The 22,402-nt window shown below is 40.1% G+C and overlaps 1 protein-coding gene across 1 annotated transcript in view; it reads left to right on the top strand.

Annotated features, from left to right (window-relative positions):
• The first annotated feature begins 210 nt into the window (after positions 1–210).
• LOC145395286 (juvenile hormone esterase-like) overlaps positions 211–22,402 on the top strand; it is a 30,238-nt gene continuing 8,046 nt past the window's right edge. Inside the window, exons 1-3 of the mRNA XM_080268965.1 lie at positions 211–388; positions 6,305–6,434; positions 17,002–17,125. Of these exons, the coding sequence (XP_080125091.1) occupies positions 211–388; positions 6,305–6,434; positions 17,002–17,125 (432 nt within the window). The remainder of the gene's footprint in view (positions 389–6,304; positions 6,435–17,001; positions 17,126–22,402) is intronic.

The raw sequence follows: 22,402 nt of genomic DNA on the forward strand, positions 1-22,402 counted from the left end.
TAGGAACAGGATGGATATTTGCTTCATATATATATATATATATATATATATATATATATATATATATATATATATATATATATATATATATATATATATATATATATATATATATCAGTCTCTCTCTCTCTGTCTCTCTTGCACACACACACACACACACACACACACACACGTATCCTCTCATTTCTCCCGCAGCTGATCGGTGACCGCATGTTCAAGACAGGCCACGAGGACAGCGCCTTGATCCACGCGTCCCACGGCCAGAGGGTGTACCAGTATAACCTGGAACACTTGGGTGAACACAGCTTTACCGACATCTACAACAAAACCGTCGAAGTTGATTGTGAGTTCCCCGAACCTTTGACTACGTCTTCACACGTGTCCTCAAGTATTTGTTTACAACTCACCTGGCAACATGTTTGGATGTACGAACATAAATGCAGCCTGATCTAGAGACAAATGTATACAAACGTTTCAGGCTTCTTTGAACTAAGTGGCAGCAGAGGTAAAGCGATGAGTGTGTTCACACGAGGTACAATATTTCACGATATTTCCAACATGATGTAGATGCTGCTGTTACGTATAGCGTTTGGAGCTTGTTCATTACTTTGTTGTGTTGCTTACATGTTGCCAGCATTTGATTCAGCACACGTGTGGACGCCTCCTGATCCTTGATGCACGTGGGAAATCTTAACTGTTTCTCTTAGTACCGCTGTACTAGTTTATTGAAATAAAAACGTTCCTGTAGATGTGTGCACATGTGTGTGTGTGAAGTCGTGTGGGAGAAGGGCTGTGTGTGTGTGTGTGTGTGTGTGTGTGTGTGTGTGTGTGTGTGTGTGTGTGTGTGTGTGTGTGTGTGTGTGTATGTGTGTGTGTGTGTGTGGCAGAAATGTTTTCCTTTTATATATTGGAATTTATAGAAAACCGATCGTGGGCGTAGCTAGGATTTTGTTATAGACGGGGTCCGAATTTGGTTACCATTAAGCATGAGATATACCTGCTTGGAAATAGTTATAAAATATCTACATTTCTACATTAATTTATATATATATATATATATATATATATATATATATATATATATATATATATATATATATATATATATATATATATATATATATATACAGTGTCGCTTACTATAAAGTATGCTTGTACGCAGTCGGCTTGAGCAGGCCGATTACACTTGGTTCAAAGACTACACACACATCCAAAGCCACTCCAACACTACAATTACACTTACAAGCACTTCTCACCTTACAGTCTCTACCAGACAGCCTAAGCCACTTGGTAATGATACATTGGCTGTATCGTCACGACTTCGGTCGGGATAGGTCAGTCTTGCAGTGGATACTCAAACGGCTGATGATGATGATGATGATGATGATATATATATATATATATATATATATATATATATATATATATATATATATATATATATATATATATATATGTCACGGGGGGATGGGAATTTGTGAATTAAAATTTACTTGATATTACTTGAAAATATACACAAAGAATCGACTTGTGAAAATCAAGTAGTAAGTTTTACTTAATGCTGGCTTACTTCGCCGATTCTCTAAGAATGAGAATTTATAAACTTTCTCAACAGTACACAGCAGAGACTAATTACTCATGAGAGCTGTTTATTAGTACTGTTAGCCTCTCGAGAAAGTGACTCCACCCCTGACAATCAATAATGCTAATAATATTAGACAGATTCTTGCCAGTGTTTAACTCCTTGCTGGCACAACAGATTTAAGTTTGATACAAAAGGTATGAATATTGTAAAGAGTTTGTGGAAACTAGGAGCGGCAACTAAAATAAGCTTAATGTGGAGAAATAAAACACGAGTCTAATTACATTAAGCTCAAAGAAAAGAACTGTAAATTTATTAATTACAGTAAAATAAATTTACGTTATATGATCCTTGAAATAAATCAAAAGGGGAATTTCATGGTCGTTAGGGGGCTCATGAATTCAGATAACAAGAGAATACATTCACTCGCTCATTCAAAAGCTCATTAAACTCAAGCCTAGAAAAACGAACAGAAATACTGGTCAGTGGAGGGGAGCCTAATGAAAAGTCTGGGTGCCTGTGTGATGAATACCAAACGCTGCTATTTGCTAAGCCCGCTTCGCCAATTCACCATCTAGGTGGAGATTCAGGAATCCACTGTACAATGAGGCGCTGGTCTAGGCTAGGCACAAACGATCCTATCCTCGAGGCGACTCAAACCTGACTAAATTCAAACGAGGATAAGAGGTACGGGTTGGCCGTGTTTGCCGGATGTAAGCGTGGCCTAACTCAATGGTCAACGAGAGAGGGTGAGCGATAGATGCTCAGAATAAATCATTCAGTGAAAGCACTATTGTCGTGTGTAAGAGTGGTCACTTATGATACAGTGACAAATGTTCTGAAAACCATCCCGATCGAAGTGAATAAGAGGACGGTTGAACTGAGTGATGCCCAGTGGGAATTCCACTAGAGTTCGTGGTTTTCTCACTAAAGTACAATGTCACGAATATATATATATATATATATATATATATATATATATATATATATATATATATATATATATATATATATATATATATATATATATATATATATATATATATATATATATATATCATCAGCAGCAGCAGCAGCAGCAGCAGCCATTACAAGTCCACTGCTGAAGAAAGGCCTCCCCCAACCTTCTCCACGAATTCCATGACTGAGCCAATCTTTGCCACGTTTTCCCTGCAAATTTCTCTATCTCATCCCTTCACCTCCTCTCTGGCCTTTTTCTGCTACGCTTAGAATCTCTTGGTGTCCAGTCAGTCAATCTCCTGCTCCATCGATTATCCCTTGTTCTTGCTACATGGCCTGCCCACCTCCATTCCTGCTCTTTTCTAACTTCTATAATACTGTATCTTTGACTTTAGTCTGCTCTCTCACCCAAGTTGGTCTTTTCCTGTCTCCTAAAGATATTCCCAACATTGACCTTTCCATTGCTCTCTGAGAACGAATTAATTTATTTTCCATTGATTTTGTCAGTTTCCAAGTCTCACAACCATACGTCATAGATGGAATTATACATTCATTATATACTTTTAGTTTCATACAAATTGGCAAGCTACTTTTCATAATGTCCCTATGTTTACCAAAAGCTTTCCATCCAATTGTTAAGCGTTTTTTTATTTCGCTATCATTATCTTTCGTTAATTTTAGTATTTGTCCCAGGTAATTGTAATCCTCGACTTCTTCATGAATTTCTCCACTTATTCTTATGACGCTCTTTGGTGTTTGAGGATTAAACATTACGTTAGTTTTACTCCGGTTCATCTTTAGCCCTACTTTGAGTCTTTCTCTGTTCAGGTCATTTAACATTTCTTGCAATGTCTCTGCTTTTTCTGAGATTAGGACAATGTCATCTACAAATCTTAAATGGTTTAGCTTTTCTCCATCTATGTTTACTCCTTTGTTTTCCCAGTCTAGCTTTCTGAAAATACTTTCTAGGCATGCTGTAAATAACTTTGGTGAAATTGTATCTCCCTGACGCTCGCCCTTCTCAATCTTAATTTTCTCTGAGTCCTTATGTAATTTAACTGTAGCAGTTCCCTCTTTATATATGTTTTCGAGCAGCTTTACAATGTTCTCATTCACTCCTTGTTCTCGCAATGAATTTATAATTGCTATGTGCTCCACTGAGTCGGAAGCCTTTTTGTAATCAACAAAACCTAAGCACAGTGGTTTATTATAGTCTGTAGTTTTCTCAATTAGCTGATGCATTGTGTGTAGATGATTAGTAGTCGAGTATCCACTTCGGAATCCTGCCTGTTCACGAGGTTGGTTTTCCTCCAAATTTGTAGTTATTCTGTTTGTAAGGACTATAGTGAAGAGTTTGTAAATGACTGATAGCAAGCTAATGGGTCGATAGTTACTAAGGTCTTTTGAGTCACCTTTTTTGTAAAGTAAAATAACTATTGCATGACATCTTGTTTTGGGAATTTTCTTCTGTTTTATACATTGGGTAAATAAGTGAGCAAGCCTATTTTGTACATCTGCTTCTGCATCCAACAGTAAATCTGTTACTATTCCATCTTCTCCCGGAGCTTTCCCTCTCTTCATATTTTTGAGAGAATTATTTACTTCGTCTGGTGTTACCGCCGGTATTTCACTTGTGTCAACTGAAACGTTAGTTATTGGTACTACGGTCTTTGATGCATATAATTCTTTGTAAAATTCTTCAACTCTCTTCAACATTTTATCTCTGCATTTAATGACTTCACCGTTTTTGTCTTTTAGTGATGTAATTTGTTGCTTTCCATGTGCCATTTTATTTGGGACCTGTTTCAGACTTTTTCCCTTTTTGATGATTTCTTTGATTTGGTCCATGTTTCTCTTTCTTTTTTCTTCTCTTTGTCTTTTGTTGATAAGCTTATTTAATTCCACTCGTGCTGTTTTACCTTTCTTTATTTTCACTTTCATTTCATTTCTTTTTTTCATAAGCTCGAGTTAATTTTCTGAATATTTCTTGGATTTGGTTGTATTAGGTTTTCCTACTACCTCCGCTGATTCTGTTAGCACTTTTGTTAGTCTGTCATTCAGCTTATCAGTGTCACGTTCAGCATTACTTAGAGCTTGAAATCTGTTCCTTATTTCCAACTGAAAGGCTGCTTTGTTTTCATTTACTTTTATTGGGCATATCTTTTTATATTTAATCATCTTCATTCTCTCACTTTTGAAATTGAATCTTGCTGTGCAACTCACCATTCTATGGTCACTTCCAATATTTACTTTGATGATAACTGTGACACTTGTGATCGTGTTATTCTTATCTGCTGTAATGAAGTCGATTTCGTTCTTTGTTTCACCATTTGGGCTTTTCCAGGTCCACTTTCTCCCTGTTCTTTTGTGAAAGAATGTGTTCATTATTCTCATGTTAAACATTTCTGCAATGTTTACCAGCATTTCTCCTCTTTCATTCCTTTCTCCCACTCCAAAGTTTCCCATACATGCTTCTCCATTATTTGATTTTCCAACTTTCGCATTGGAGTCTCCCATGAGTATACTGTAGTATAGGTGGTCTTTTCCTCTTCCATAATTTGGGAGATGTCATCGTAGAATATTTCAATTTCTTCATCTGAGCTCTGAGAAGTTGGTGCATATACTTGCATTACTTTCAGGGTATATTTTTTGCACAGTCTGATTACAACCACGGCTGCTCTGTCAGATACACTACTGAATTTAACGATGTTGTCTGCAAGATTAGAAATCCTACACCACTAACTCTTTCATTTTCTCTTTCTCTGTAGTAAAATAGATGGCCACTGTCATTGAACTGAATTACTTTTTCTTCTTTTCTGTAGGTCTCACTCAAACCTACAATATCCCAACTAATGTTTTCCAGGTCAGCCATTAAGTTATCAAGCTTGTAATCTTCAGCAAGGCTTCGTACATTGTATGCATAGATCTTCATGGATTTAAGAGTGTTTAATATCCTAGGCCCTAACTTGTCAACACAGTGCCTACTCACTTTCAGTGGCACACTGCCCGAAAGCACAGGAGGCAGTGCGGTTGGACCTTTAGTAGACGATGATCCAGTAGGAACGCCCGTCCAATACTTTGCAATAGAACTCATGTTTAGTTGGGAGGATTGTGGCAAATAATCTCACCTCCTGCCACATAGTTTCTGGTGAGATATAATTTTTCTGCCACCTTATTTGTTATATTAGGTGGAGCCCTATATATCTATAGGGGGTCCCATGGTCCGCGCCGTCTGAGTCGGTACCTTGAATATCTACAAGGCCTTCCCCTATCCGCCACCCGGGGAGGCGGGTTAAACAATATAAAACCCTGGAAACAATCATTAATAACGAATGAATGTAAAAATATAATAAAACAATACCTTCCCGTTTATATTATAATACCATTCTTCTTCTTCTTCTTCTTCTTCTTATTATTATTATTATTATTATTATTATTATTATTGTCATTATTATTATTATTATTATTATTATTATTATTATTGTTATGATGATGATGATGATGATGATGATGATGATGATGATGACGATGATGATGATGTTGATTATGATGACGATGATGATGATGACGATGATGATGATGTTGATTATGATGACGATGATGATGATGATGATCATGAAGATGATGTTGATGATGATGATGATGATGATGATGATGATTAGAGAAAAGATGCAGGTGGTTAACTCCCTCCCCCCCCAGCTGCGCCCATGGTCCAAGTATTATAGAGGTGCCTTGTATTGATTCCAGTGCATGTTTGTACAGATGCCTGCCATGGAGACGACCTGCTCTATCTCTTTGACCACCTGCTGCCTCACGCCCACCTGACGAAGCCCGAGGACCGCTTCGTTAGGCACGTCATGGTTAACCTATGGACCAATTTTGCTGCTTACGGGTATTATTACTATTATTATTATTATTATTATTATTGTTATTATTATAATTATTATTATTAACTTTGCCAACAAAGTTGGAGGAGGTAATGTATTCATCAGTGTTTGTCTGTTCGTTTGTCCACACGATATCTCAAAAAGTTCTCAGCGAATTTCAATGAAACTTTGTGGGTGGGTGAGCCACAGGCCAAAAAAGAATTGATTAAATTTGCAGCGGATCCGCATCCGGATCCGGCATTGGCGGAGGCATGCGCTTTGAGTGCTTTCTAGTTATTGTAGTTGTTGTTGTTGTTGTTATTATTATTATTATTATTATTATTATTATTATTATTATTATCATCACCATCATCATCATCATCATCCGAACCTCCCTTCCCACCCTAGGGCGGGGTGAGGAGTAGCAGCGTCCAGAGAGCTAGAGTTTGTCCAATCCAATGGGTCACGCTTCCATTCACTCATCATTCAAGCCCACGGAATCCTCTCTCCATCTGATAAGCCAAAATGTTTAACCACGTACTATAGCTTCACATATACCTACCCGACAGAGACAGTCTAAAAGCTGTCACATTAAAAAGGGGTGCCAAATCCCTGGTCATGCACTTCTATGCACAAAATTCATCCAGCCAGCGCGATCTCTTGTCAGTCCCTTCACCTCACCAACTTACATACCTCTCCTCACACACTCATCCACCATATCTCTCCATCTTCTTGGCCTACCTCCCCTCCTTTCCTCTTCAAATTCGCTCTGATATACCTTTTTCACCACACTATTTTCATCCATCATCTCCTCATGGCCATACCATCTCAGCACACTCTCTTTGATTCTGGTGGCCACAGACTTACTCACTCCGCATCTTTCGCGAATCACATTATTCCGTATGGTATCCACTCTCTGTGCTCCACATAAATTCCTCAACAGTCCCATCTCCACTGCTCTTAGTCTTGACTTTTCATTTTCATACCACACCACACTCTCACTTCCAAATGTTAAAGTTGGCACTAACACTCCTTCATGCAAGCCTCGCACTGCTGCAACACTCAATTCTATTTTTCTTATCAAGGCCTTCATAACACCAGTAACTTTCTTTCCTTGTGTCACTCTACGATCCACTTCCTCTGCAGGTTTTCCCCTCTTTTCTATCACTGTCCCCTGGCATTTGAACTCCCTCACTAATTCCAACCTGTCTCCATTCACTGAAACATCACACTGGGAGTGACTGGGAGTCATCTTCTCTCTCGTAGCCATCACTTTACTCTTTCTACTTTTAATTATACTCTCAAGGCACGACGCACACAAACATCTACAGAACTCTGCACTAGTCTACCAAGTGGTGGCTCAACCGGTAGAGAGGTGGCCTGTAGTCCTATTGGACCCAGGTTCAAATCCCCTCTGGGGCAGGGAACAGTTTAAGGATTTGAATTTCACAAAATCATACTTTACTGATCTACCAGAAGACTCGCCGACATGTCGTAAAAATACCCCCGCTAATACCAATACACCAGTCCTGTATGAGACAGCCCTAGCATGTATTCAATATGGACGGTGGGTGTTAGCGCTGAAGCGGTGACATGTAGAGGTGTATGGTATGTAGGAGGACTACTGGGCCTTGAGAGCAGGCTGTGAAGCCTATGCCCAGAGTCGGACACACACACACAGAAAAAAGCTCTTGTTTGGTGGTTGCAAGTAGCACTGCATCATCAGCATACAACAAATTTTAGATATTCCACCATTCATTACCAATACCATGCCCCTCTCCATTACTCATGTTTTTACTTCTTTCTTCACCCCATCCATATATATATATATATATATATATATATATATATATATATATATATATATATATATATATATATATATATATATATATATATAAATAGAGAGAGAGAGAGAGAGAGAGAGAGAGAGAGAGAGAGAGAACAACCATGGGGACATCACACAACCTTGTCGCACGCCCGCACTGATCGTGAACCATTGACTCAGATCCCCATTTACCCTTACACATGCCTCACTACCATCATAAAAACTCTTAAAGGCAACTAGTAGCTTACCATGCATACCGTACATACAGAAAACCTTCCACAATCCTTCTCTGTCTTCTTTGTCGTATGCACCTTCCAGATCCATAAATGCCATAAACACCATATAGTCCTTCTCACAAGCCTTCTTCTTTATCTTTCTCACCGCAAATATTTGATCAGCACATCCTCTGCCACTCCTAAGGTCACAGGCCTTCTGATATTTCTCTTACTTTCTCTAAAATTATTCTTCCATATACCTTCCTTACAACACTCAATAGACTGATGCCACAATAATTCCTGCACTCACTTCGCCACCCTTATTTTTGTACAGGCATACCACAGCCTTCTTCCAATCTACTGGCACAGTTTCACTCATCTATGCCTTCTTACATATCTCCAACAAGCATTTCATCCCGCTCTCCTCACCTCACTTAATCATCTCTGCATACATGTCATCAACACCAGCTGCTTTCCCATTTTTCAAACGTTTCACAGCGTTCTTCACTTATGCAAGCGTTGCGAAATCTAATCGTATTTACAGCTGCTCTGCTCTCTCCACTCCCATTCAGCAGACTTTCAAAATATTATTTCCATCTGGTACTTCCTTCATCATCATGAGTTAATGATGTACCACTTACATCCTTCACGTTTTCACATTTCTTTCCACTGTCACATCTACATTTCTGCATCTCTTTCCAGAATAACACTCTATTTTCTTGGTAATTTGCATAAATTTTCCTTCCTAGATGATCATTTACCTCCTGTTTTTCCATCTTCACTAGCCTTTTTACGTGCTTCTTCCTCTCAGTACATTCAATTCATATTTCAATATTGAACTCCAGTTCTGTATCCACTTTAGCCACTTCTTCCTCTTTTCCTCCACTGTTCTCTTAACCTCGTCATCCCACCATGCCGTACCTTTCATCTTCGTTGTTACTCTTGCAACATCACACACCCCTTTAGCATCCCTAACTAAGCAATCTCTTTATGCATTCCATAGTGTCCAAATCCATTTAATTCCAATTCGCTGATTCCAACTCCTCCCTTACCTTGGCCCTGTATTGTGAGGCGTAGACTGTAGCACCAGTCGAGCAGGGGAGTACTCCCAAGGTGAATGGAAAGCTGATGACAGGGAGGGCTGAAGCTCCCGTTTCATCAGCCCTCAGGACTAGTTCCTGACCAACCCCCTTCGCTGAACTTTTTCAGTGTTTCAGAACCACAGAGAGTAGGCCAGCATGCTCTCCAATACAAGCTTCTCTAACTAACAACACCAAACTACTGTACATGCACAGTACACACTACACCTCCTAAAAAAAAAAAAAAAAAAAAAAAAATGGCGCACTACAACAATGCCTCGGAGTTCCCAGGGGGGGGGGACAATAAATTCCCCCATCATCCGCCCCTCTCTCGGTGTCGACTCTTTGAGCTGCCTGGATCCACTGTCTGACTCACTTCTTCATTTCTTCAACATTCGAGGCCTTTCCTCTATATCTGTCTGTCGAACACCACCTCTCCTCCTCTAAATCTCACCTTCTTTTCTGTACTGAGACTCAGCTGTTTGAGGCAACTGACAGCAAATCTTTTTCTGTATCTTCCTACTTTCTCTATACTCATTTCAAAGCCAAAGGTGGATGTTGTGTATATGTACGCAACGATCTATCTCGCTCTCATGTTCCTGAACTTGATTCTTCTGAACTCTTTACTCTCTGGTTTCGGCTTTCCTGTCATTCTCTGACTAAGTATATCTGTGCTGTTTACTTATCTTCTAATTCTACTGACTATCAAAAATTCATCGACTATCTTAGTTCTACGATGGAACACATTCTATCCATTTCTCCTCTGAAATTTCCATTCTAGGAGATTTCAGTGTTCACCACCACCACCACCTTTGGCTCTCCACTCCTTTCACCGATCCACCTGGTGAACAAGCCTTCATCTTTTCTATCCTTAATGACCTATAGCAGCTTGTACAGCACCCTAACCATATCCCTGACCGCCATGGAAATAGCTCCAACATACTTGATATCTTCCTTACGCCTAAGCCTTCTGCTTACACTGTTAATCTTTTCTCTCAGTTGGGCTCCTCCGATCATAACCTTATTATCTTAACCTGTCCTATCGCTCCGGTATGGCCTGTGGAGCCTCCAAAGAAACGTCGCCTGTTGCACTTTGGAGCTGCGGATTGGGAGGCCCTCAGGTAGTACTTCTTTGATTTTCCCTGGGATGATTATTGCTTCCATGGCCGGGAGCCATCTGAGTGTGCCTTGTGCATTAAGGAGGTTATTCTCTCGGTCATATCCATTGACTAATGCAAGAAAGTCTTTGTTTAATCACGCTTGTTCTAATGCTGTCCGCAACAAGGAGAGGGACTATAAAAGGTACCGGAGCCAATCCAGCCCTAAATCACATCTTTTTAATGTTTCTGCCCCGAATTGTGCTAAATCTGTTCTTTGCTCTGCTAAAAATAATTTCATCCGTACTAAATGTTCTCAACTCTGCAACTAGAATTCTTCCCGCTCCTTCTGGCACCTTGCCAAGAACCTTTCTAACAACTTTACCTCATCATCCTTCCCTCCTCTTTTCTACTTAACTCTGATGGCTCTGTAGCTATTTCTTCTACTGATAAAGCAGATTCTGTTTGCCCAGGCTTTCTCCTCCAATTCCACCTTAGACGATTCCGGTGCTGTTCCTCCATCACTTCCTCCCTCGGACTTCCTCATGGCTGACATTGAAATTTCTTCGGCTGATGTATGTAGAGGACATTTTGCCAGCCGAGAGAGATTTGCAGATAGAAACAGAGGATATAACCTTGGAAGAGGTAGCAAAATCTATAAAGGAATTAAAGTATTTTAAAATCCCAGGAGAGGATGGAATATTTCCTGAAATCCTTAAGGTGGAAAATGACTAGTTGATGAATGCGCTTTTGAAACTTTTTAATGTGGCTTAGAATAGTGGTGGAATTCCAGATGACTGGAAAAATGGAGCGATTATAAAAATACCAAAAAAGGGAGATTTAAGTGTGTGTGGAAATTGGAGGGGGATAACTTTCACACTTGAAGTTGCAAAAGTTTTTTTCCAAAATCTTGTTGAACAGAATAGAGCCAGTAATTGATAAAATTTTAAGAGAAGAACAAGCTGGATTTAGAAAGGGTCGAGGTTGTAATGATCAGATATTTATTGTAAGGCATCTAATGCAACAAGCTAATGAGATGAAAATGCCACTTAGTATGTGTTTTGTGGATTTTGAAAAGGGATTTCATAGTGTTCCATATGGAGCTATGTTGAAAATTATGAGATTCTATGGTATGCCAGAAAAGTTTGTAAATATTATTAGAAGCCTGCATGAAGGTACTTTTTGTAAGGTAATGGTGGGTGGTTCTTTGAGTGATCCATTTGAAGTTAGGTCAGGAGTGATTCAAGGAGGAGTTGTTTCGCCTTTGCTGTTTGTTTTGGTTATGGATTATGTTATGAGAAAGGTTGTAAGGAGAACAGGTGCAGGAATCACCTGGAAAGAAAATAAGAGGCTGATGGATTTGGGCTATGCTGATGGTATTGTACTGATTTGCGAAAGTAGTCACGAGATGCAGAGGGTGCTTGATTGTCTGCTGGAGGAAGGAGAAAAAGTGGGATTGGTAATAAATTGTGGAAAGGCTGAACATATTAATATGAACGTGGAGAACCAAATCGATTGTGTAATTGGGAATAATGTGGTGAAGAATGTAGAAAATTTTAAATATCTGGGAACGATTGTATCATCTAATAGATCATTAAACAATGAAATTGAGGAGAGGATTAGACAGGCTTGGCGAGCTGTTAGAATGTTGATATATGTTTGGAATAATAATATGCTTTCGACACATACTAAAGTAAAAATTTACAAGTCTATGATTAGACCAATTTTTTTATTTATGGGCATGAGTCATGGTACAGTACAATTGCAACAGATCAGAAAGTACTAGGATTTGAGAATAAAATACTGAGAAGGATACTTGGGGTACAGTGGCAAGACAGAGTTACAAATGAAAGAGTAAGTGATATTACGAGAGTGGAACCAGTTGATGAGTATGTGAGACTGTCTCGCTGGAAGTGGCTGGGGCACATATATCGAAAAGAAGGCAGTTTAATATAGGATGTGCCAGAGTGGACTGCTAGAGGAAGAAGAGGCAGAGGTAGGCCGAGGGAAACCTGGTTGAGGACAATGAAATGAGAAGCAGGAGAGGAGTGTTGGTGGGACTTGAAAGAGATGGCAAGAGAAATATTGGTGTAGTCGAGGCCCTATGCATCCCGTGGGGTGCCACAGGAAACGATTGATTGATTGATTGATGTATTTTCTGCCATCGCTGGCCTCAGTAGTAACAAGCCGTATGGGCCTGATGGAGTCCCTCCTGTTGTCCTTAAGAACTGTGCTTCTGTGCTTACACCCTGCCTAGGTAAACTTTTTCGCCTTTGTGTGTCAACTTGTGACTTTCCTTCTTGCTGGAAGTTTGCTCTCATTCAGCCAGTCCCAAAGAAGGGTGACAATTCACAACCCTCTAACTACCGTCCAATTGTTTTAACATCCTGTCTCGAAAGTTTTTGAGTCAATTCTTAAGAGAAAATTTTTAAAGCATCTTCCTATTACATCCTTCTTTCTGATCGTCAGTTCCGTCAGGGACGCTCCACTAGCAATCTTCTCACCTACCTTTCAGACTCCTAGTCATCCTCCTTTCGGGATTTTGGCGAAAGCTTTGCCATCGCTCTTGATATCTCAAAGGCTTTCGATCGAGTCTGACATATCTTTAATTTCCAAACTGTCCTGTTACGGTTTCTGTCCTTCCCTCTGTGCCGTCATCTATAGCTTCCTCTCTAGTCGTTCTATAGCTCCTGTTGTAGACGGCCATCGTTCTTCTCCTAGATATATCAACAGTGGTGTTCCTCAGGGCTCTGGCCTATCACAGACTCTCTTCCTTTTATTCATCAATGATTTTCCAAGGTGTACACCTAATCCGATCCACTCATACGCTGATGATTCCACCCTTCACCTTTCCATTTGGTTCCTGCAATGTCCATCTCAGCAGTTACTTCAACAAACAAGGGATGAGGCTATGGCAAACCTAATGTCTGACTTGGCTCATATCTCTGATTGGGGTAAAAATAAACTTGTTTTTAGTGCATCAAAAACTAAATTTTTACACCTATCAAAAGCTTCCACAGGAATACCCACTAAAGTTTAATAATATACAGCTCAATCCCGCATCATCCTTGAACATGCTGGGGGTTTCATTCACACGAGACTTATATTGGAAAGATTATATTGGATCTCTTGTACAATCTGCTTCCAAGAGATTAGGTGTGCTAAGCCGACTCCGTGCCTTCTTTACCGCTGAGTAGTTGTTTACTTTATACAAGGGCTTTATTTGTCCCTGTTTAGAGTACAACTCTCATGTTTGGGGAGGCTCCCCACATACAGCTCTTCTCAATAGGATGGAGTCAAAGGCTATTCGTCTCATCAACTCTCCTCCTTTTACTGGCTCCCTTCAACATCTGTCTCTTTGCCGCACTGTTGCCTCATTATCTCTTTTGTATTGCTACATCAATGGCCACTGCTCCTCTGAACTGTCTGCTTGCATCCCTCCACCTCTACTGCGGACGCGTAGCACCCGTCTAGCAACAAACTCTCATCCCTCTTCTCATGCAACGGGTCAGGTCTGGAACTGTCTCCTTCCGTCTGTATTTCCTGCTTCCTATGATCTCCAGTCTTTCAAATGCAGTGTGTCCAGGCATCTCGAAATGAATGGATCTTGAATTTGGCTCTTTTTTGTATTTTTTCTTTCTTGGAGAGAACGTTCATGTGGGCTCAGCGTTTGGCTCCTTCTTCCTCTCGTTAAAAAAAAAATCATCTGCCATTTCTTTAATCCTCAACTTCTCAAGTTTCCGTCTCTCTCCCTGACAGCCCTTTTCTCTTTAGGTCCACCTCACTCCTCTCAGCTTGAACTTACATACCACAGTTATATGATCTGACAAATCTCCACATCGTCCTCTCACGGCCGTCGTATCAGCAACCATTCCCAGCATCGACCTCTCTACGAGCACGTAATCAATCGCGCTCCTTTCAACTTGATCCCCTCTTCCTCTATACCATGTATATTTATGTGCATCTTTATGTTTATAGTAAGAATCACAAATGCACAACCTCTTTTCCTGACACAAGTCCTTCAGTCACTTTCCATTATCATTCTCTCCTGATACTCCATTACTACCCATTATATCATTCACAGTATAAGTGGCTACTCTCCCATTCATATTACCCATTTCAAACAATATAATTCCTGGACATTTCTCCAATATTTCATTCAGCTCATCCCAAAACCTGTCATTCTGTGTCTCACACCTCTCATCTCACGGTGCATATGCTACGGTTATTGCCACTTTCACTTTCTCTAACTTCACATACATAATTCTCGAGCTGATACATTTGTAATCCCTCATTCTACACTGCCACACTCCATTCATCAACAAAGCAGCTCCTTCCTTCCATCTTCCTTGCCCATGCAAGCCTGACCGTACACATTTCACGCCCACCCACTCTTCCAATTCACGCCCTTTCATCTTTGTTTCACATGATGCCATCATGGCTTATCTCGCACTCTTGAACACATTCACTACTTCCACCCTCTTGCTCTCCTCATTCACACCTCACATTCCTCATGGCCATGCGAATCTGCCTTGGTGGTTGGGACCCTGGGCAGGTATTAGGCTCCCCGAGGCTCTCCAGAATAACTGCCATGAAATGTGTGATTTTAGATAGGGGAGTCTGGGGAACACTTAACCCAACCAGAATCCTCGGGTATATGGTTACCACCCAGCTTAGTAAATGGTTTCCTAGGAACAGGAAACCATTTGGCTTGTCACTCAGTGTAGAGACCATAAGGCAACACTACACTGAGTGAGTGGATGATGGGTGCCTCACCTACCACACATTATTATTATTATTATTATTATTTTTATTATTATTATTATTATTGTTAGTAGTAGTAGTATTGTCCTTGTTACTATTATCATTACTACCCGGGCTTACAAAGGTACCGCTGGTATTGGGTATTGCTCTGATAGGTGTGTGTGTGTGTGTGTGTGTGTGTGTGTGTGTGTGTGTGTGTGTGTGTGTGTGTGTGTGTGTGTGTGTGTGTGTGTGTGTGTGTGTGTGTGTGTGTGTGTGTGTGTGTGTGTGTGTGTGTGTGTGTGTGTGTGTGTGTGTGTGTGTGTGTGTGTGTGTGTGTTCAAAATAATTCATACACCTTGCTCTAATTTGGAAGACACTTGATGGATGAGTGAAGGATCACCCAAGACTTGACCTATTGTTTCTATGAACTGTAGGTTAAAAAAATAAGGTCACATTGCAAGGTCAACTTAAACAGTTTATTGTCTACATAGACTAGCCTTTATGGAAGGGTTCAAATTAAAATAAGGATAAAGAAATTCGATTTTCAAAACAGTCAAAGGTGAAGGCCAAAGAGAAGGGTCAAATGGTCAAGATCACAGGCCAAATCAAGTCAAACATTTGTGATGTGATATGAAGTGAAGCTGCAGGAAGGGTTAGGATTAGCTAAGAATAATGGATTTAGAATTTGAGAGTAATCTGTGAAGGTGAAGCTCACAGGGAAAAATGAAAATATTTGGCCATTAGTACAGTTGGTGGCCAGCAGCAGCAGCAGCAGCAGCAGCAGCAGCAGTAGTAGTAGTAGTAGTGGTAGTAGTAGTAGTAGTAGTAGTAGTAGTAATAGTAGTAGTAATAGTAGTAGTAGTAGTGGTAGTAGTAGTAGTAGTAATAGTAGTAGTAGTAGTAGTAGTAGTAGTAGTAGTAGTAGTAGTAGGAGAAGGAGGAGGAGGAGAAGAAGGAGAAAGAAGTAAGAGTAGTAATTGTAATTGTAGTAGTGGTAGCGGTAGTAGTAGTAATAATAATATTAGAAGAAGAAGAAGATGAAGAAGAAGGAAAGAAGAAGAAGAAAAAGAAGAAGAAGTAATAGCAGTTGCAGTAGTGGTAGTAGAAGTAGTAGTATCATTAGTTGTAGTAGAAGTAGTAGTAGTAGTAGTAGTAATAATAATATTAGAAGAAGAAGAAGAAGAAGTAAAAGTATAGGAGGAGGAGGAGGAGGAGGAGGAGGACTAGAAGAAGAAATAAAAGAATAGGAGGAGGAAGAGGAGGAGGAGGAGGAGGAGGAGGAGAAGGAGGAGGAGGTGGAGGAGGAGGAGGAGAAGAAGAAGAAGAAGAAGAAAGAAGTAGCAGTAGTAATAGTAGTTGTAGTAGTGGTGGCAGTATAGTAGTAGTAACAGTAGTACTAATATTAGAAGAAGAAGAAAAGGAAGAAGAAGAAGAAGAAATAGTAACAGTAGTAGTAGCAGTAGTAGCAGTAGTAGTAGTAGTAGTAGTAGTAGCAGTAGTAGGAGGAAGAGGGGTTTTTTTGTTTTCCATTTCCTACCTCACCCCATCATTAGCTGAGAAATCGGTCGGAATGACAACGATGATGATGTTGAACAAATACGATTTTTTCTTTCCTCCTTCGCCTCCAGCAACCCCACTATCAACGGGAGTCTAGGCTTCCGCTGGACCCCTATCCCCGTGGCGGACGACAAAGAAGGCCTCACCACCCTCGGCATCTCCATCAGGCCTCATATGGCACCCTCCAGCGTTAGGGTAAGAGAAGCGTTTACTTCCTTCATAAGTTAGGGTAAGAGAAACGTTTATTTCCTTACCGTATACATTCTCCTCATGGAAACGTTTGATTGGATTAATTATTGAAGTGCTTGTGTCTGTATTTACCATTATTGTTTTACTAATTGTTATTATTATTATTATTATTATTATTAACGTCCTTATGAGTATCCCTGCTTGTCGTAAAAGGCGACTAAAAGGGTTGGCGGAGGGTTAGTGCCCCTCCCCGGAAAACAACTAACTAAAAAAACAAACAAGAAGCCTCGGACAAGGACTGACCAAACGATGACGACCCAGGACCGGACAAAGGACTTGGTAATGAGTACATGGAATGTAAGAGGAGCGAATGATGAGGTGAAAGAGAGAGAGATTGTCCAGGTGCTTGAGGATGCGAAAGTGGATGTATGTGGAATAACTGAAACTAAATGGAAGGGGAGAAAGTGTGAGAGAATGGGAGTATGGATGGGGTATATGTGCAGGAGTAGATGAGAATGAGAGGGCAAAGGAAGGAGTGTGTATAGTTGTGAGTGAAAGATGGAAGAAGAGCATAAGACAGTATGGATCAGTTGGGTCAAGGATTGTGTGGGTAAAGTTGAAAGTTGGAATACAAATGTGGGCGATTGTGTGTGTATGCGCCAACGCAAGATAGTGCTAGAAGAGTGAGAGAAGAGTTCTGGACAAATGTGGAAGTGTGCATGGAAAAGTTTGGAAGGAATGAGAGAGTGTTTTTGATTGGTGATATGAATGGTAAAGTTGGTAATGTGAAGGTGGATGGAATAGTTGGTGAGTGGGGTGTGCCTGCTGAGATAGATGAGAATGGGAGTGCGTTAGTGGACATTTGTGCTGGGAGGGGGTTGGTGATAGCCAATACCCTCTTCAGGCATAAAATGATCCACAGGTATACATGGCGAGTGATGAGAAGGGTGGGTGGTGAACTGAATGAAAGGAAGGCAATGATTGATTATGTGTGTGTGGATGAAAGGATGCGAAGATGTGCAAAGGATGCAAGAGTGTATAGAGGTTGGGGGAGTGGACTTTCTGACCACTACTTGGTGGTGGCCAGAATTAGGATGCAAGAATGATGGAGGAATGGAAGAAGGGAAAGACGAGAGGAAGGAGTAGTTGCAAGGAGAGTGGAAAGATTACAAGAGGATGAGAAAAAGGCAGAGTATAAGAGAGAAGTGGAGGAACGATTGGGCAAATATGAATTGGAGCAGATGGGAGACGTGGAAGGTATGTGTAAGATATTTACAGAAGAAATATGTGCAGCATGTGATGTGGTGTGTGGAAGGAAGAGAAGACGGAGGAGGGTGCAAGGAACAGCATGGTGGACTGAAAAGGTGAAACAGGCTGTGGCACAAAAGAAGAAAGCATACAATGAATGGATGAGAAATACGGGCGTGGAAGAAGTTGAGAGGCGGAAGAGAGAGTTATATGTGGAAAGGAAGAGAGAGGTGAAAAGATTGGTAAGAGAGAGTAAGAAGAGAGTGGATGAGGAATTTGGAAGGAATTTGAGTGTAAAGTGGAGGGACTGTAAGAAAATGTTCTGGAGAGAAGTGAAAAGAGTTAAGACAGGGTGGAAGTGAAGTTAGCAGGGGAGTGAAAGATAAAAATGGTAGATTACTAGTGGAGAAGGGAGAAAAAGTGAGCAGATGGAGAGAACACTTTAAGGAATTGTTGAACGTAGAGGATGGTAGTAATGCGAGTATAAGTGGCTGGGGAATGGCTGGGAGAAGGAGGGAGGTGAGAAGACAGGAAGAAATCAGTAGGATAGAAGTTGTGGAAGCAATGAAGAAAGTTAAATCGGGGAAAGCCCCAGGAATTGATAGAGTGTGTGGTGAAATGCTGAAGCATGGGAGATAGTAGTAGAATGGATGTGGAAGATGTGCAGACTGGCCTGGTAGGAAGGTAGAGTCCCGGAGGATTGGAAGTCAGGTATAATTATTCCCTTGTACAAAGGAAAAGAGGAAAAAGAAGTGTGTGGTAATCATAGGGGCATTTGTCTTCTTAGTATAATAGGAAAAGTGTATGGTAGGATACTTATAGACAGAGTTAGAGAAAGAACAGAGAAATTAGTTGGAGAAGAACAGGGAGGCTTTAGGAAGGGAAGAGGTTGTGTAGATCAGATATTCATTCTTAGATCTTTAGTGGAAAAGTTTCTAAAGAAGGGAATGAAGTTGTATGTGGCTTTCATGGATTTGGAGTAAGCATATGACAGGGTGGATAGACAAGGATTGTGGAAAGTGTTAAGAATATATGGAGTAGATGGGAAGTTGTTGAATGCTGTGAAGAGTATGTACGATGGTGCGAAGGCTGCAGTGCGTGTGGATGGTGAACTAAGTGAATTTTTCTCTTTGAAAGTTGGTTTGAAACAGGGATGTGTCATGTCTCCATGGTTGTTCAATCTGTACATGGATGGGGTAATAAAAGAGGTACAAGGTAGGGTAGTGGATGTTGGAGTGGCACTGGTGAGAGAGGATAGTGTTTGGAAACTCCCTGTACTGTTGTTTGCAGATGATACTGTGTTGTTGAGTGAAGACGAAGGGGAGCTGCAAGGCTTGGTGGATGAGTTTGAGAGAGTGTGTAAGAAACGGAACCTAAAGGTGAATGTAGGGAAGAGTAAAGTGATGGTCTTTGAGAGAGGTGAAGTTAGGGAATGTACAGCGAGGTTGGATGGTGAGGAATTGGAAAATGTGAGTACGTTTAAGTATTTGGGTAGTGTGATGAGTAAGGATGGAGGTTTGGAGGGTGAAGTGCTTGAAAGGGTACAGCAGGGAAGAAAGGTTGCTGGTTCCTTGAAAGCAATGATAAGAAACAGGGAAGTGAGCATGGAAGTGAAAAAGTTACTACATGACAGTATTGTGATACCAACTCTAACGTACGGAAGTGAAGCTTGGACATTGTTGGAAGGACACAAGTCAAGAGTGAGAGCAGTGGAAATGAGTTATTTAAGAGGAGCCTGTGAAGTCACGTGGAGAGACAGGCTGACGAATGAGGATATAAAGGAACGTTGTGGTGTGGATGTGGATGTGATAGGAAGCGTTATGAGGAACACACTGAGGTGGTTTGGCCATGTGGAGAGGATGGAGGGTGAAAGACTGACGAAGAGAGTGTATATGAGTGAGGTGGAGGGGGAGAGAGGGAGGGGGAGGCCGAGGATGAGATGGAGGGATGAGGTGGAGAGGTATATGAGAGAGGGGGGTGAGTTGGGAGCAGGGCAGTGAAATGGCTGGGGACAGGGCGACTTGGAGGCGATTTGTTTGTGGCCACCCCAAACGGGATTGAGGCGTCTGGCAATAGATAGATAGATAGATAGACTACTATTACTATTATTATTTTCTAAATTACAACTAATGTTATTGTTGGGTGAATTATTCTAAAGCTGGGACATGTATTCATTGTTGTTGCTGTTGTTGTTATTACCGGTACTATTAACCCTCCTCAAGTAACCTTAAAACTTTACCCTACCCCAGTTAACCTGGGGTCCATCAGACCCCAATCTTTTAAAAAATTCGAAAAAAAAAATACTTTCAATAATATTATTGAAACAACGACTTATACACAAGTTCTGTAGACCTTTTTATTCAAGTTGGCGGAAAATTTATAAAAATATAGTGAAGAAATATTTCAGGGGAAATTAAGGAGATAAACATTGAAAAATTTTATACTAACTGAATAGTGGCTGCCATACCAAAACTGAAATGTTCCACAAGTTCTCTATCATTGCCAGTTGTAGACTAATGGCCAAAGTACCTGTCTATTTATCTATCTATCCATCTATCTATCAGTATATATATATATATATATATATATATATATATATATATATATATATATATATATATATATATATGTATATATACAGTAATTCCTCGTTTTTTGCTGCTTGGATGTTCCATCAAAACCTTGCAAACCGTGAAACGTCGAAGTGTGAAGTTAAGAATCATTGGGAAAAATAGAGGAGCATTCTGGTAGGACACATACCTACCCTTTTAGAAAGTGCTATAACACCAAACAGATCCTACCCAAAATTAAATGAAGAGTGTTTGCTACTGCTAAAACAGCATAACACAATAAGCATGTGCCTGAAAAGACGTTAAAACTATTATAAAGAGCTGCAACACCAAAAATCCTTACCAGAAATAAAGTGAAGTCTGGCTTGAGTGGCATGTGAAGGTGTGTTGAGAGTGGATGGGCTCTTCTTCTTTTTTCTTTTTTTTTTTTTGTTGCTTCTTTTTTTCTTACCTATCAACCATTGTGGCCGAAGCCCCTGGTCATTAAGGCCGTATATATATATATATATATATATATATATATATATATATATATATATATATATATATATATATATATATATATATATATATATATATATATATATATATATATATATATATATATATATATATATATATATATATATATATATACACACACACACACAAAGCTGCCACTTTTCACCAGATTATTAAATATTCGACATCATAGGTCAACTAGACCCCGATCATTTTATGTGCCCTCTTTGTCACTAAAAGGAAGGGAAAAATTATAACAACATTGTTTTACTCACTGCTAAAAGGAAGAGAGGCTGTAATATAGTCAAATAAAATAAAAAAAATGGTGAGCTGAGTCTACCATCTCTGTACTGGGACGGTTATTATTCTTTCCTTCTTTAAATATCGATAAGCTTTATTTTACATCCATTTGAGGTATTTGTCCATCAAAACAAAAATAAATAGTGTTACGAGAAACATGTAACGATTCTTTGTTAAGAAATAGTAGCACGACACAGGAGCTCGTACGTTACGATCACAAACAATAAAAAATTCATGTGTGTCTGCTTCCCAGCTAGACCTGCTGTGTAACGAAAGGCTGAAGATCGTACGTTACGATCATAAACAATAACAAACTCACATACGTCTACTGCCCCCGCTGGACCTGCTGTACAAAGATCATGGATAACTGTTGCATAGAATAATGGACAGTGCCTAGACTGAGCATCGGTACGCACCGTCTGCTGAGTGTCGGCTGCCAGCTGGGAGCATCGAATTGTGGGGAAACCCGCGAATTGTGAGACAACTGGGAAACATTTTTCTTGTGCGAAAAACGAGGCGTCGAAGTAATGTGCGTCCAAATACGAGGATTTACTGTATATATATATATATATATATATATATATATATATATATATATAGAGAGAGAGAGAGAGAGAGAGAGAGAGAGAGAGAGAGAGAGAGAGACAGACAGACAGACAGACAG

Source organism: Coenobita brevimanus, chromosome 30 (assembly GCF_032717465.1).
Source record: "Coenobita brevimanus isolate Jiangsu-jjx chromosome 30, ASM3271746v2, whole genome shotgun sequence".
Classification (NCBI taxonomy): domain Eukaryota; kingdom Metazoa; phylum Arthropoda; class Malacostraca; order Decapoda; family Coenobitidae; genus Coenobita; species Coenobita brevimanus.